Source organism: Manacus candei, unplaced genomic scaffold (assembly GCF_025592945.1).
Source record: "Manacus candei isolate 608988 ecotype Guabito, Panama unplaced genomic scaffold, ASM2559294v1 h1tg000014l, whole genome shotgun sequence".
Lineage (NCBI taxonomy): Eukaryota > Metazoa > Chordata > Aves > Passeriformes > Pipridae > Manacus > Manacus candei.
Window position 1 is genome coordinate 77,582,691 of NW_026138062.1, and position 15,961 is coordinate 77,598,651.

The 15,961-nt window shown below is 54.6% G+C and overlaps 1 protein-coding gene across 8 annotated transcripts; it reads right to left on the reverse strand.

The window, feature by feature from the left end:
• Window positions 1-287: 287 nt before the first annotated feature.
• Window positions 288-15,560, reverse strand: LOC127467466 (uncharacterized). Of its 8 annotated transcripts, XM_051779452.1 has the most exons (7): window positions 15,072-15,560; window positions 12,703-14,618; window positions 12,049-12,173; window positions 11,607-11,729; window positions 9,632-9,746; window positions 3,636-3,758; window positions 288-1,204 (listed from the first exon to the last, which is right to left on the reverse strand). In XM_051779452.1, exons 2-7 carry the CDS (start codon window positions 12,764-12,766, stop codon window positions 1,173-1,175), a joined length of 582 nt encoding a protein of 193 aa, XP_051635412.1. In that variant the 5' UTR covers window positions 12,767-14,618; window positions 15,072-15,560; the 3' UTR covers window positions 288-1,172. The 8 variants fall into 8 exon arrangements, 1 of the variants encoding a protein (XP_051635412.1); XR_007903133.1 differs by lacking the exons at window positions 288-1,204; window positions 3,636-3,758; window positions 15,072-15,560 and adding an exon at window positions 5,469-5,566 and having other exon boundaries at window positions 9,632-11,066; window positions 12,049-14,666; XR_007903132.1 differs by lacking the exons at window positions 288-1,204; window positions 3,636-3,758; window positions 15,072-15,560 and adding an exon at window positions 11,254-11,382 and having other exon boundaries at window positions 7,586-11,066; window positions 12,049-14,666.
• Between the last annotated feature and the right edge of the window lie 401 nt (window positions 15,561-15,961).

Below are 15,961 nucleotides of genomic sequence, written 5' to 3' on the forward strand. Positions count from 1 at the left end.
TTTCGGGCCCGGAGTTGGATGGAGTCCGTGGACGGCTTGAACAGGTGGGACAGAGCCGAGGTGCCCTGAAGGCAGGGATGTGCATCCCTTTCCTCGGGGAAAAGAACTCCCCGGGGCCGCTCCCGAGGCTCCGAAGGGACAGCGGCTTCCCGGCCGGAGGGACGTCCTCGCCCGTGCTCAGGGGCTGCCTCGCCCCGGGCCGGGAGCGCGTCCGGCCCCCGCCTTCTCCTGGGCCAACACGTCCCCTGGAGCCCGGCCCGGGGCGGAGAATCGGCCCAATTCCAGGGAAGTCGCTCAAGGGACACCAGCGGGGCCGAGGGAGGAGGGTTATAAACAGCAAAGTCTGTGGAATATCTACCTGTCCTTACCCCGATCCCGCTGAGCAAACCTGGAACTGTGGCTGCTTCCCGGCAAACCTGGCGTTAGAGCGGCAGCTCTGCAGGGGAAGATCCAGGCTCCAGGAGGCACTGGGAGGCTGTTCCAGCAGGAATTCCCCGTGGAATTGCGGGCTGTAGGTAGAATTCATCCAAACCTGCAAAGCTGAGACCGGAACCCAAACCTGGGCCCCCGCAGAGAACAATCTTTGTGCTGCCGTGTCGGCCAAAGCCGCTGCACTGAGAGATCTTGGCAGCCTGAGGGAGGGCATTGTCTGCATCCCAGCAACCTCCATCTCCCAATGGGACAATCCAAGTCACAACCAACTCCTTTGGCCTTTCCACAGGGACAGTGACCCTTATTTGGTTCCATTTCAGTGTATCTTTAGTCCCTCACGGAGCAGCTTGGAGAACTTCCCCTGGCATTCAGAGGCTGAGCAGGGTTTGCTTTGGATTGCCTTGCACCTCTGGCCCCAGCTGGTGCAAACACAACTTGGGCCAATGTGGTTCAATGCACTTTCCTACACAAACAGTTGCTGTATCCCCTAGAAATTACCCCAAGTCTGCAGATAAAAATGTCACCTCTGTCCCTGTTCTCCCAGGTTTCCCCAGCTGGGAGCTACAAGGAGGCTGTGAATTCAAAGGTAGAAAGAGAAGATCTGTCAGCAAAAGGCACAAAGAAGGGGACAGGTTTCAGAAAACATTTCTGCAATCCAAGGAATAACTCTTTCCAGTTTCCCAGGGAGAAGAACACGAACTCACAGCCACTAAGGCCTGACAGTCCCCTGCAGCCAGAGCTCAGCACACACCCAGAGAGGCAATTCCAGCATCTAAAAGAAAAAAAAGGAAGAAAAATGTGATTTATTTTGTTTTCAAGTTCCTTTAAGTTGCTCCAAGCAAAGCAAGCCTTGCTCTGGTTTCAGTTGGGTGAACAGTGAGCGCTGGGCACAGGGCACGTCATTAATGCCCAGGGGATGGGGCTTTGTGGGGGAAGAGCAGCTGATGGAGTTGTCCAGTCCAGTTCCTGCCCAAGGCCTGATGGCCCAGGACAAACCCTCTGGCAGGCAGTGGGTTTGTTCCCTCTAATGGTCAGTGCCCAGTGTGTCTCTGTGGGCAGTGCCAGGCTGGGGACAGGCACACGCAGCTGGCAGCACTGCTCCAAAGACACTTCTGGTCTCCTTGGCAAACTGCCTCTGACACTTGGTTTTCTCCAGCATAAATTAAGGGATTGCTCATGGTAGTTTGGAGATGAAGTTATCCCAAAGGGAAGGAAAGAACAAATATTCCCATAAGAGCCCTTGGGATCTGCTAGGCTGAATTGGGAAGGGCCCATTATCTGCAGAGCAAATCCAGGACAACCTCAAACACAAAGCCCAGACTGTCAAGTGGGGTGTGAAAGCACCACTGGGACAAACCTCCACTCTCCTGATTCTTTTCAGGGGCTGCTCCAACCCAGCTCTGAAGCTGCCAAGCCCAAACTGTCCCCAGCACTCTGGAACAACAGGATCTTCCCAGGGATGATGCATTGGAAACACAGCCCTCATTCTCACCCTCCACACGCTCCCAGGCTCACCCCAAATTCAGGACAAGGGGCCAAAGGCCACTCGGGCCGGGGCTCTCTCTGTCTCTGCGGGCTCAGGGACTGCAGCCACCAGGGCCCTCCAGCACGGACAGCCTGGCCCCAGAGCAGATCCCTGGGGATTAGCAGTGTCCTGGGCATCCCTGGAGACAGAAACCATCAGCCTCTGGGATAGCACTTCATTGCCAGCACACACAGCCTGCCACATTTAGGGGGGCAGCTCTCGGACCACAAACCCAGTCTGACCCAGTTCTCTTGGAAACCAACACGGACTCCACAAACCCACCAGAATGAGAATGTTCTGCTGCTTTGACAAACTTCAGCCCAGCTTTGCAAACCTCAGTCCCTGCAGCTCCTGCTCTCCAGAGCCCCGTTCAGGGCTGGCTCCAGTTCCCTGGAGAACCTGCCCCAGCCCCACTCTGGGCCAGCCTGAGCAAAAGCCACTGGGCTGCCCAAGGAAGAACCCTCCCCTGGCTGCTGCAGCTGGAGGGAGATCCAGCTCCAATGGAATCCCAGGAACAGCCTCCCAGATGGTCTCTCCCCAGCCCTTGGCAGTGGCTCAGAATGGCAGCAGCTCCAGTGCCAGCTGGGTCCCTGCATGAGTCCTTGTCCCAGCCCTGCCACACGGACACACACGGGAGACACCCACGGGCACACAGGCCTTGCTTGCACAATTCCTCACCCACAGCTGAGGGAAAGCCACAAAATATCAAGAAATAACCTGTGCTGAGAGCACTCATCACTCCAGTCCATCAGGACTTGGAGGTAGTTGGGTAGGCAACAGACCCAAATTCTAATCCTACCTCTAAATTTCTAACAGGTTCTCTTTGAAAGATCCTGGACAGGAACTCAGACAACAGAACTCAAACACTGCACAAGCAATAGCAGAAGGTTTGCCAGGAAGAACAGAAGTTCCTTGTTTTCCTTAACACTCTGGGACTGTAGGACCCAATCTTTGCAACCAAGGGACACCAGAGATGTTACTAATACTTAAACCTCTCCCCCATGGTGCTGTCTCAGAGAACTGGGCCAGCCCTGAGCTACTCCCAGGTGCCTGCAGTGCTTTGGGGAGGGGCAGGACAACACCCCACTTCTGCTTAGAAACATTCCAGATGAGGAAAAGCCACTTCCCTTCACTCTCTCTGACCCAGAACCAAAGCAGTCCTGTGGGACAACACGGACTATGCACGGAAGGCCTGAGTCAGTGGGGGGAAAAAGCACCCTAAACAAAGCAAACCACCCCAAATTTCCAGATAAAAACAGGCTGCTTCCTTAACAGGAGCACATCAAACTCATTGAAGCCAGAGAGGAAATCACAAACAAACAAAAGACCCAAAAGGATGCTTTGCACTGATACACTCTCTGGTTGATCATTCCAAAGGAAATTCTCCACAGACCAGAAGCAATTACCAATAACTTGTCCTCTGTTGAAAATTAACAACTTGAGGGGCTGGACATGTCCAGTGAGGGTTCAGGGGTCTGGTGGGTCCTTTATGGCTGATCCTGACCGGCCCAGGCCAAACCCAACCACCCCCATGGCTGCTCCATCCCAAACCTGGGGGCAACATTCAGACAGTTTGGAAACACTCCCCTTCTCTGCTACTCCCTCCTTCCTTACACATCCAGTGCCCAGGGAGCAGATGCCAACACCAGGAGGAGAGAAAGGTGTCCCTGTGACTTACCCCACCCCACGGGCAGCACCAGGAGCCCCCAGCCCGGCCGGCGGGGCTGCAGCCTCTTGCCTTTGGCTGCTCCCAGCCCAGGGCACTTGGCAGAGCTGGGCTGGATCAGGGCTTTGGCCTGGCCTGGAAGAGAGGAGAACAAGGCAATTAAGGGCACTGGGCAAGTCAAAGGCTCCTGCCCTTCACCCTTCTGTTCAGTTGCTCACTAGACAGTTCTATCCATGAAAAATCCAGGGGGGACAAAAATAAAATGTGGCCTTTTCCAGCATTTCCATTCCTATCTCTTTCAGGCACTAAAAGGAGGCTCACCTTTCTTACTGCATTCCTTGCCCAATTTGAACAGAACCCTTTTGGTTCCAACCCCCCCTTGTGAGTCAGTCCATCCTCTGCCACTGGACTTTGGACAAGGGAAGAGACACCTGGGATGCTGGAGCCCAGGAAATGAGGGAGAGAAACCTGACAGGGAAAGGTTTCAAGGCACTCCAGAACTCAGAAATGTGTTCATGCCTTGCCAGCCCACCCCAATTCTGTGCCACCCACCTGAGCTGGGCAGGTGAGGCCAAGGCTCCCCTTCCTCCTGCCAATCACTGTCCCAGCACACGGATCCCCGTGCTGGGCAGCACTTGGGAAAACTTGGAAAAGGTGGAAAGGTCAAAGGGAAATGGCACTGCCTGTCAGAAAACATGTCTGTAAACATCCCTTCTGGACAAATGTAATCACATCCCTCTGCTCCAATAAACCCAGGGCAGGCAGGTCTCTCCAGCCCAGGGAGAGCAGGAAGGAGAACTGCAGGAACACAGGCAGGCACGGGCAGCTCTTGGCACTTCTTCCCTGCAGACCTCTCTGCACTTGGGGCTCTTGGGACTTCAGTTCTAAGGAATGGGGAGGCAGCAGCCCAGGAATGCCCCTCAAAACCAGGGGCCTGGGCAGCTGGAGATTAGAGGAGGGGAGTTGTGAGGGGAGACACGGAGAGAGAACAGGAACGGGGGTTGTTTGGGAACAGGCTGTGTGTCCAGTAGGGAGGGGAACTGGAAACACGGGAGGCTGGAGGAAGGCAGGAGGTGAGCATGGGTCGGCCTTGGATGGATCCTTTTCCCCTTGGCTCAGGGGCCTCAGCTCCCCCCTCGATGAGAGCAGCAGGGAACTGCTGCAGGGGAAGAGTTCAGTTAGGCACAAGGCAGTGATGCAGCCACGGGGGCAGGGGAAGAGGGGAGAGGAACTGACACCAAAGTGACACAATCACCACTGAAAGGGACTTTATTGAGCTGCAACACAAACACCTTCACAGCAGGCCAGGGCAGGAGGTGCCCCCAGAACCACCAGCTGGGCTTGCAGGAACACCCTCTTCTCAAGGGATGGAGCCAGGGGCTGACAGTGGGGATCCAGCCTGGGGGGCTGGAGAGCACTCAGGCAGCAGGTCCAAGTCCTGCCCCCTCACTGCACACAGTTCAGCCCCAGCAGCAGTGGGATTCTCTGCCTCTCCCTCCACTATTCTTTGGGAGCCAACAGCTCACGGCTGTGGAATTTTAGCTTCATAAATGTTTTACACAGTTGAGCTGCATGAGAACTGGGGCCTTTTTGAGTATTCCTGACTCTTCCAGGGCTGCACTTGCCAGGATCCTTTGGGCCCGGTGTTTTGCTGACAGGCAGGGCACTCAAGGAAACAACTCCTTAGTCAGGGAATAATAGGAACAGTTTGAACAAACACAATCCAACACCTCAACTACAGATTTAGGGGACACAAAAGGAAAGGAGCAAGGCATCACATCCAGATTGCCCCCCGAGCCAGAACTGTGGCCCCTGAGCACACACAGCCCTTACCCTGCTCCTCAGGGGCAGCAGCCCTGGGGCTCAATTCTCAGGGAACTTCTCATCCTTTCCCTTTGATCCTTTGATCTCTTGTCAGGACAGAGACGCACGAGAAACAACTCCTGTAATGGATCCCATAGACAACAACTCCATTTCATTCATAAAATCAGTGTAATTACTGTGATTACTGGATGGATTAAAGTGTTCAAAAATGTGGGAGCAGATGGTGAGAATCCTGTAAATATGTCCCACCAGTGGGGAGCAGGGAGTTGTTCTACCTAATGCCCAAAAGTCACTAATTGACCCCCTCTGTTTACTGCTTGCAGTTGGTGATCAAGTCAAGGCTTCTTTCAAAGTTGCAGGGCAATAATTTCCTCTTACATACAAAAACTCCCTGGTTGACTTACACTGAAGTGTGTTATTTTTCCAGCACGATATCAGTCGATGCCCTGCAGCGATTCAGGAGATAAAATCCAGTTAATTTTTGCAATCCAGGATGTGAATACAGCCCTCCATGTCAGTTCATTGGTACTCATTAGGTCATTCTGTGCCTCATTTCTTTCTATTACAGTAGACACACTATGGCATGTGCACTCAGCCCAGTTCATAAATTACTACCCTGATCAATATCTGCCACAGGAGGATGATGCCAAACTCTGCCATCCCCTGCCCAAGCTGATCCCTTTGCTCTTTTGGCAGCACTTACCCAGAACAGCCCAGCAGGCAGAGCCCAGGGCACAGCCCTGCTGCTGTGACACTGTGGCTGTGACTGGCACCGCTCACACAGGGGGACAACGATGCCAGGGAGACCCCCCGGACCCAGCACCATAAGGGAAACTCCAGCCCTGCATGGCCACAGTGCTCCCAGCCCCTGGAATCACATCCATCCAATCCCACTGAGGGCACCAACAGCCGCCCCCACAATAAGCCCGACAGCCCCCGGCCCTGCCATAGAGTGCCCCGGGCACAAAGGGAGACTGACCCCTGGGCAAGGGCCATTTGCTTCCCGGGTCACCTTGGCCTGGGGGCCTGTTTGGGAGCCGCTTTTCCATCTCCATCCAAATCAAACCAAGTCACCCCACCCAGGCACCTTTTCCAGGGCACTGCCCGGGCCAACAGCATCGCCCAGAGGGACCACAAGGGCTCTGAGGATGGCCAGGATCCACAGTTTCTGTAAGATATCAAGCTAAAACATGGCAATGTCATTCCCTCCACTAATATTTATTCACACCAACATATTCCCCTTTTCCTGTTTCATTCCCAGAGGTAGGGCATCTCATTCAGCTCATGGACAACTTTTGCCTCCCCCCTTCGTGACTTCAAATTCCCTCTGGCATGGGTTATAAGCTCCTGCTTTCCAAAAGTGCTTCCCACTGACAGATGGGGCTGACCCAGCAGTGAGCCATGCATGCTCCCCCTCTGCTCCCAGCACTTGCTCTGGGGCTTTTCCCCATTTCCCAGTGATTTGTGCTCACTGTCCAAGGGATCTACACTTGTTGCTTCAACCACAGGGCCGTTGGCAACTCCCTCCCGAGGCCTCGCTCCTGCCCCGCCCCTGCTCTGGCTCTGGCTTGGATCCACCATCTCCATTTCATGGGGCTGCCTTCCTGAGCGTGGCCTGGCCTGTGCATCCTGGAGGAGCTTTGTACCCAAGGCCTTATGGGGATTTCAGGCCCTCTTATCATTTCTTAAGTTGCCACTAAAGCCCAAGAACATACTCAGAGCCACTTCTCCAACGGGGGCTACCTTGGGCTGGCTTCCAGTAACTTCCTATTCCCAAATCCTAAGGGCACATCCTTCCCACCCTACTTCTGCCAGAGGCTACAACTGGCACCATTACCACTGGCAGTAACCTTTAGTTCCCCCTCTCTGGCTCGGATTGGCCACAGGTCCAGAGCCTGTTGAATTGCTCCCTGAGCTAATTCCAACCCTCCCTGCTGCTCATTTCCCACTCAAACTCACAGACTTCATGGCCCAGGCCAAGGATTGGTCCCAAAGGAGGACCTTGTTGTCACCAAAAGCCAAACAAACCAATAAACTGCTGGGCTGCCACCTTGCTCTGGGGGTGACCAAGTCTGAAGTCTCCTGCCTAGTCCTGGGCAATACTTCCTGGGGACCACAGCACCACTGAGTTCCTAAAAAAATCACAGGTTGGGCAGGTGCTTGGATTTTGTCTGGATTAACTCCCCCCCTTTCTTTCCACGTGCTGCACTACTCACTCTAATGGTGCTTGTACTCCCTGAACCATTCCCTCACCCATCCAACCATCCCTTGTCCCCTCTCTGGCAAGGACAGTGGGTCCAGGTGTTCTGCCACGCTCCCAGGGCAGAGGGTGGGACTGTGGAGCCCCCCTCGAGGGGGTAAACGTGCCCTGCCTGCCCTGCCTGCCCTGCCCAGGGAAAGGGAACTGCCCCCAGTGCTCCCCAGCACAAGGCACCCTTGGAAATATCCACTGCAATGGGACACTCAGGGACAGCAACAAGCACTGCACGAGGCTGCTCTGGCACAGGACCAATTTTAAGCTCAGCTTTTCTCTGGACCACTTCACTTTGTTTGCCACCTCATCCTGCAGTCAAAACTTGCTGTCCTTGCAACCTTTCAGGGGGACCATAAATCACAGAGGCCTCTGCTCCAGCACCCAGAAGGGCCTGATCCATTTGACAGGATCCATTTTTCCAGGGAATTCAAAGCTCCACCTGAAGACCAGGGTCTTTTCTCACCCACCCTTGTGCTGGAGCTTGGCCTCCATCTCACTCTGCTTTCAGTTCTTTCCATGGTTACAACACTGGCAGCCCTGGCCCTGGGTGGAGCTCGGCATCCTGATCCCATCCCTCCTGGCCCCCGGAACCGCTGACTCAGCAATGGGGGCCCTCCATTGCCAAGGGCACGGGCCCGTCGGGGCTCACGGGGGGAGCAGGAGGGCGAAGGCTCCAGCCCTGCTGCTACAACCTTCCACCACTACAGCCAACAGAGGAGCCTCTCCAGCCCTGCCTCCCAAGGCATCCTCAACAAACCCAGCCCAGCTCCACAGGACAAACTGCTCCCTGTCTGCCCAGGCCAGTCTAATCCCAGAGGCTCCCAGGTCATGCAGGTCAACTGCCCCGGGGATCAGAGACTCCAGTCCATCTCTTCCTAGCACAGGTTTGGGTGAGTTTGGCAAAGAGACAAACTGAGGAATCACCCAATGTTTTCCCAGTTTGACCCCTGTCACACCAATCATCTTAACAGTGCCAGTCCTTAATTCTCCCTCTCTTGGGTTAAGGACTGAGCAAGTTGGACTTGTGTCTGAGCAGGACATGTGCAAACCAAATGCTGGGGACTGGAACACACACCTGGCACTCCTGCAGCTCTCACAGTCACATTCCAGAGAAAACAGCCAATTGGACCCTCACTGCTCATTTCTTAATCCCAATCCCACACTTCTTTGGCACTTGGAGCACCACTTTTAGAACCCAATTACAGCCCATTAGAGAGCTCCATGTCTAGCAGGGACAGGGACCCCTGGGATACTCTCAGCAATGCCTGAATCCATGGCAGGGACCTTGCTTTGAGCTCCCCAGGGCCGGGCACCCCAAGGATCTCCCCGAATAATCCTTTTGGTGCGCGCTGGAGTCCTCGGGGTGCCCCAACCCGGGAGGCACCAACAGCACTGTCCCTCCAGGGGGCCCAAGTTGGTCCCAAAATGCAGGGGGATCTTGCCTGTGTCCCAGACTGGTCCGGGGATCTGAGGCCCTTCCCGAGAAAATCTCGGTGCCGGCATGAAGGGCCAGAGATCCCTTGGAGCCACGGGAGAGCAGGCACAGAGTCCCTCCTGCAGGGCCAATTCAGCTGCCTGAAATCAGCTCTTCAAAGAAGCCTCTAAGACTCAGCTGGTGACTTTTAGAAGCCAGGCATTCCTTGCTTACAACACCCTGCCATGATCCCAGCCCGACAGGGGTCCTGGCAATCCGCTCCCAAAGGGCACACAGAGGGGTCTCCACTGCAGCTGATATGGCAGCATTACAGGAGGGTTCATTTTCCTTCCCTGCATTCCTGTTCCACATTCAGGACATTCCCAACACCTGATCCCATACACACAAACCCTTATAAGGTCTCTGAGGGGCTCCATCAGGGGTCTCTGGTGGTCACCTGTGCCTGCAGCCCCCAAAGTTCTCAGTGACCACCTTATCAACTTCAACACAACTCACCTGGTTGTAGAGGAGCTCGGTGCTGCTTGGCTTCTGCCTCAGTTCTCTTCTTCATTCTTTCTTGACTTTGCTTGCTCAGTCCCTTTAAGTTCCTTGGCTCAGCTCCATGCAGTTTCTAGGGAACATCCCACTGCAAAAACTACCAGTTCTTGGTACATCTCCTAACTCAGATATCAGGGAGTGAGGAAGAAATCAACTAATTCAGGGTACTACCTACAAATATTGAGACAAAAACACCAAAACATTCCATGGCCTCCCTTGGCAAATCAACCCCAAACTGCTCAGACACAAACAATACCCTGCACACTACAACAATCTGGCACTGCTGGTTCAACCCGGCCAAGGCAGTTGGGAAATTACACAAGGTCAACTTTCTTCCAAGTTTCAGTTATGATACTGCCATGGTTTGAGATCCCCAAAATCTAATTCCCTAGTCTAAGCCTCCTCCCACATCTCGACCTAATGTGGGATGATTTTTTTCCAGACAAACACACAAGACTCAAAATGGGGGAAAGGGAATATATTACAATGACTGTACAAATAAATATTATAATACGTTATACACACGATTTCAACTATCTCTACCATGACATAAGTATTTACAATGAATCAGATCTCTTCTCCCCTCCAAATAAAAGTCCAGGAGGGAAGAAGGACAGATCCCTTCTAGTCTCTACTCTGAGCAGCAGTATCTTCTAAGGCAGCAGTCATCTGTCCTCTTCACATGCAGCAGCTGTAACTGGATTATCGTAGCTGGATCTCTTTTCAATACACACAAGGGGGTCTCCAAGCCCCTTGGCCCGTTGTCTCCAAACGAGGGTCTTTCAAGACACAAGGGGTTCTCCTTTCACCCCTCTTGGCTCTCCTTTGACGCCAAGCAAAGGCCTCACCTGTGGACTGCCAGCAGGGACAAAACTCGTTTCACCACAGGCATATCACGAAATGCAGGGCTGTCTTCATGAAAGTCCCTTCCTCAAGGGGTTCACCCCTGAGTCAGAACATCTTGGGCAGCATTCAGTTGAAAGCCTTTGTCTCGAGTTCTACCAGAGCTCCTGTGCTCTGTTTCAGGCTGCCACCTTGGCAGCAGTGGCAGGGGGGGGAAGGCCAAGGTCACCCCCCTCTGCATTCCTCTCCATCCCGGTCCAGCTTCCCAGAATGCTCTGAGCTTCTCAGCTCCTCTCTGCAGTGCATGTCGCACTTCACCCCTCCCTTCTAGGATGTGAGGGGTCTCCAAGGAGTTTAGGGGGTCTGGTTCAGTTCTTACCCCCAAAAATCTGTCTCTCTGCTGCTCTCTCGCTCCCTCTCTCTCTCTCTTTCTCTCTCTCCTTGCAGGAGTTCTTTCTCTGGTGCTGCATGCCGTTGTTGCTGCTTGATTTTATCTCTCCTGGCTCTCTGCCACCTTCTGCGGCCAGTGTTGCTTCTGCTGCCGCTGCTGCTGCTCACAGTGAAGGAAACTTTCTTAGCTCTCTCCTGCAGGCACCCAGCCCAGCTTTATGCTGTTCCAGGTCCCCGCAGGCCCCCGCTGGGGGCTGGGAGGCCAAAGCCCCCCAGGGGGCTTCTGCCATCTGCTCCTCGTGGCCTCAGAACATGGCTACCACTTCTACAACCAAACTACAACTAACCTTCTCTTCTGTTTGCTTGTGGTATGTTTACATTTCGCAGGAGCGCACATTGGACAAAACTTCAAAACTTCCACAGGTCACCACCCCCTGGGTTTTCTTAGCTTCAGGGGGAAAACCTGGTTCAAACCACTACAGATAGAAAAATTAGGGAGATCACAGACTCCCCCACAAAGTTTTACTCTGAGGAGAGAAAGAAACCAAAGCCATCCCCAGGGGTGCAATAGCTCAGGCTCCCAAAAAGACCCAGGGGCTTCAGGTTTCTGAGGGGCTTCACCGAGGGCCTTCCCAGCTCTTCTCTGTCTGGAGCCCTCAAAATCCTCAGTGCCTGCCTGAGGAACCTCAACACAACTCACCTGCTTACACAGGAACTTGGTGCTGCTTGGCTGCTGCCTCACTTCCTTTCTTTCTTCACCTCCCTTGGTTGGTCCCTTTACATCCCTTGGCTCAGCTCTGTGCAGTTTCCAGGCTACATCCCACTGCAAAAAGGATTAGCCCTTGTTACATCTTAACACTCAGATATCATTCCCCCTTTTGCCTTGACACTGGGCCATCAGGCCAGGGTCTCCTTATTTAAAGCACAGTTTGACTCCTCAGTGACAACAACTGACAGCCCTGAATCCTAACACAGGCTGAGACACAAACAGGGATGGGAACTCTGAAGGATCCACTTCGTTCTGCTCACCAATCAAAAGGAGCTTTCTGAACTCAAGAAGAAGAGACCCCAGGTCCTTTTACTGCAACTTCAGCTGCTATAAATGTGACCCACAAGACCTGCAAAGGCCCTTCCCACTTCACCTGCAGGGCTGGCAGTGCCACCACTGGACATGGCCCCAGTGGCTGGGCAGGAACGGAGGGGCTGGGGCGTCCAATCCATCGGCCCAGGCGGCACCAGGAGTTCCTGCAGTTCCTGAGGGGAGAGCCTCAAGACAACAAAGGGTTAGGAAGAGCATTTTAAACTTTAATATGTATATCCCCTGAAAGATGGGGAGCTGGACAAGGCCTACTGGGGCAACAAGGACACACTCAAGGCTATCTATTCAAAGGATCTACCAGCACTCAAAAGCTATCACTGTCCTTCTGTCATGGGGAACTCAGCAAACTCTCTTTGCCAAGAGCCTCCAGGAGGATTTCCAACTTTTGGGGCTCCCTTTGGACCATTTTTCCCATCACTGGAGCTGGGACTGTCACCTGCCCTGTAGGGGGAACAGCCCACAAAGTTCACTTGCAGGGATGCCATTAACTCAAAGTCCCTTCTCAGAGGGGTCACTGCACACCTTGGCCTTTCTTTACCCTCCTCACCAAAGATGCTTCCAACAGTTCTGACACATCTGGCAGACCCAGAGCTCTCCTCAGGGAAGGCTTCAGCTGCTTAAAGGCTGCCCTTGCACCATCTAGCCAAGGCAGCAAATTCTTACAGGCTGTTCTGAAAAGTTGCCATAACAGTCTTACCACACATCCAGAGGGAGCAATCCAGAGTCCAGCTCGTCCCACCATTCCCAGCAAGGCAGTTCATGGGCTGTCTGGGGCTCAGGGAGGAGTCACGGGGCTTCTCTTCTTCCTGCCCACTTGCCCCATTTTCTCCTGCAAAAGCAAAGCTTTCTTGGCTTTCCTTGCTCAAGGAGATGCAGCAAAGGCCCTCTTTGCAATCTAATACTGCAAACTACTCCAGGTTGTCATTTCAGGGGGATCTCTCAGGTCCTGCACTAATCAATCCCCTTGGCCCTTGCTTTTCTTGGCAGGTTCTGGCATTCACCTTCTACAAGCAAACCATGAGGAGCAAATTCAGCTGTTCCTGCAACCAATCCAAGCTGCCATTCTGATTTTAAAGGATACTGGGTTTGCCTTACCAGGAGAGATCCCACATCAGGGGTAATACCTATAGGTTCTGCCCTCTTCCACTCTCCTGCAGTTCCACTGGCCCACACCACAGGAACAACTGCAGCTGCCACTTCAGTTGGGGCCTTGCTGCTGACAGGAGTTATTCCCTGCACAACAAGAGCTGCTGCTTGGACACATTTAGTTTCAGCAATTACAGTGTCAATAGCCCCAGTTTTCAGTTTGATTTCTGCCTCAACTTTTCCAGTCCATCTCTTCCTAGCACAGGTTTGGGTGAGTTTGGCAAACAGACAAACTGAGGAATCAGCCAATGCTTTCCCAGTTTGACCCCTGTCACACCAATCATCTTAACAGTGCCAGTCCTTAGTTCTCCCTCTCTTCGGTTAAGGACTGAGCAAGTTGGACCTGTGTCTGAGCAGGACATGTGCAAACCAAATGCTGGGGACTGGAACACACACCTGGCACTCCTGCAGCTCTCACAGTCCCATTCCAGAGAAAACAGCCAATTGGACCCTCACTGCTCATTTCTTAATCCCAATCCCACACTTCTTTGGCACTTGGAGCACCACTTTTAGAACCCAATTACAGCCCATTAGAGAGCTCCATGTCTAGCAGGGACAGGGACCCTGGGATACTCTCAGCAATGCCTGAATCCATGGCAGGGACCTTGCTTTGAGCTCCCCAGGGCCGGGCACCCCGAGGATCTCCCCGAATAATCCTTTCGGTGCGCGCTGGAGTCCTCGGGGTGCCCCAACCCGGGGGGCACCAACAGCACTGTCCCTCCAGGGGGCCCAAGTTGGTCCCAAAATGCAGGGGGATCTTGCCTGTGTCCCAGACTGGTCCGGGGATCTGAGGCCCTTCCCGAGAAAATCTCGGTGCCGGCGTGAAGGGCCAGAGATCCCTTGGAGCCACGGGAGAGCAGGCACAGAGTCCCTCCTGGGGGGGGGGGCAATTTGCCTGCCTGAAATCAGCTCTTCAAAGAAGCCTCTAAGACTCAGTTGGTGACTTTTAGAAGCTGGGCATTCCTGCACACCGTGAGATATTTTAAGGCTTTACTGACTGAAAAGCATAAAGCTTTTATCACGGACATCTGACCTCCCACAGACAGCTCCTTTCCCCTTTCAGTACAAAGTTATTTTCATGGAACCATTTAATAATAGGTGCCCAAGAACGCCAGACTGTGCTTTCTAGAACAGAAAATAAACAGAGGGAAGGAGCTTTGCACAAGTGGAACATACTCCAGAACACACCTGACTTCAGTTTTACTCTTTATGTTCAATTATTCCATAGAAAAGCTCCAGCAGGAGAGCTGGTACATTCTCAAGAGTATCCTGAAAGTCCCTCTCACGAGGGCTGGAGGAAAATCGCAGTTGTACGAGTCCCTTGTGCCTGCAGATGCCTGGGGATCCTCTCCATCCACCTCCTGCTGTCCCAACAGCAGAAAGGATGCTGAGACAGGAGGAAGGAAACATTTAGCATAAAGCTGAGTTAGAATCTAAAGCTTCCTTTCCTGGGGAGCTTTGTGAAGTCTGCAGACGAGAAAGAGAAAATGTGCATCTCCTTTGGGGCAGGTGTCAACAGAGGCCAACAGAGCTTTCACCTTTTTCAGACAACCGTGCCCCTTTCGGCTCCCTGGCAGCTCCAATGGCACCAGAACCCCCTTCCTGCACACCCACGGCTGTCACACACAGGCACCCACACACTTTTGCTCCAGCCCACACGTGGCCAACATTTCCTCATCCTGCACATCCCAAGGGCAGTATTTGTGCTAGAGAGCACAGCAACCCCCCAGTCCTTGCAAACTGCCTCCCTACAAAAAAGGAATAATTTCTCCTGGACACTTCTCCCACAGTCAAGGGCTTTTCAAATGTGCTCAGGGTCCCTCCCAGCTTCTGCCTGTCCTTGCATTTAAAGGCACGGGCATTTTCTATCTTCCAACAGCAAACCCAGCTCCTCCCGGGCAGTATAAGCCCTGCTCTTACCTAGACAGACTGCCGGGCTCGGCACAGCTGTGGCTCATGGAGCAGCTTCCCAAGGCCGTTCTCTCTCCCAGCAGGAAGCACAACTCGCCTCCTCACCAGGGGAAACCACGAGCGAGGCTGCAAATGGACACAGAATGAGCAAAAAACATTAATGCAGCACCAAAAAAACAAAAAGCCCGGCCCCCGCTGCCCAGCACAAGGCGCCCCTAAACGCCCCCGGTGCACAAACCCAGCGGCCAAGGCGCTCTCCCCTCCGCAGCCCGGGCAGCAGCAGGGCCGCACCCTCAGCCCTCACACACAACCGCCCGCACCTGCCCCGCCGGCCCTTTATACCGCGGGCCGGCAGCGCTGCCCAATCAGCACTCGAGCGCCTCCGCCCAATCCCAGCCCGCCTGGCCCTGCGGCCCCGCCCCGCCCGCTCAGCCCGGCCCCGCCCCTCGGCGCGGCCCCGCCCCCCGTTCCCTCCGCGCGGCTCCCGCCGCCGCCGCAGCCCCGGCGGGCGCTGCTGGGGCCGGGGAAGGGCGGGTGGGAGCTCCGCGGGCACGGCCCGGCCGGGAGCTCTCCTGGGACAAGGGGAGCGGGGCCTGCGGGGACAGCGCCCTTCTTGGGGGCGGGCGGGACGGGGCCGGGCGGGCCGGGGGGCGGGCCTGGGCGGGCCGGGGGGCGGGCCTGGGCGGGCCGAGGGGCGGGGCCGGCGCGATCCCGCGTCGCTTCGCTCTGGGCTCTGGGGCTGTTCCGGGCTGGTTTTGGGTGCGGGTTTTGGGGCACTGCGCACACCCTGCCCTGGTCACAGCCCCGCCCCAGCTCGCTGCACTGCCCGCACCCCTCGCTCAGCTCCGCGGGGATTTGTGCCTCCTCTGAAGGTGGCAAATGTCTGCAAAGCCAGTCGG

Excerpts from the sequence above, each read along its gene's own strand:
- LOC127467466 (XM_051779452.1), bottom strand. The coding sequence starts at position 12,766 with ATGAACTGCCTTGCTGGGAATGGTGGGACGAGCTGGACTCTGGATTGC. Across the intron at positions 12,174-12,702 it reads TTGCTCCCTCTGGATGTGTG|GCTCTCCCCTCAGGAACTGC; the intron begins GTAAGACTGTTA and ends TGTTGTCTTGAG. Across the intron at positions 3,759-9,631 it reads CCGAGCTCCTCTACAACCAG|GCCAGGCCAAAGCCCTGATC; the intron begins GTGAGTTGTGTT and ends CCTCTCTTCCAG.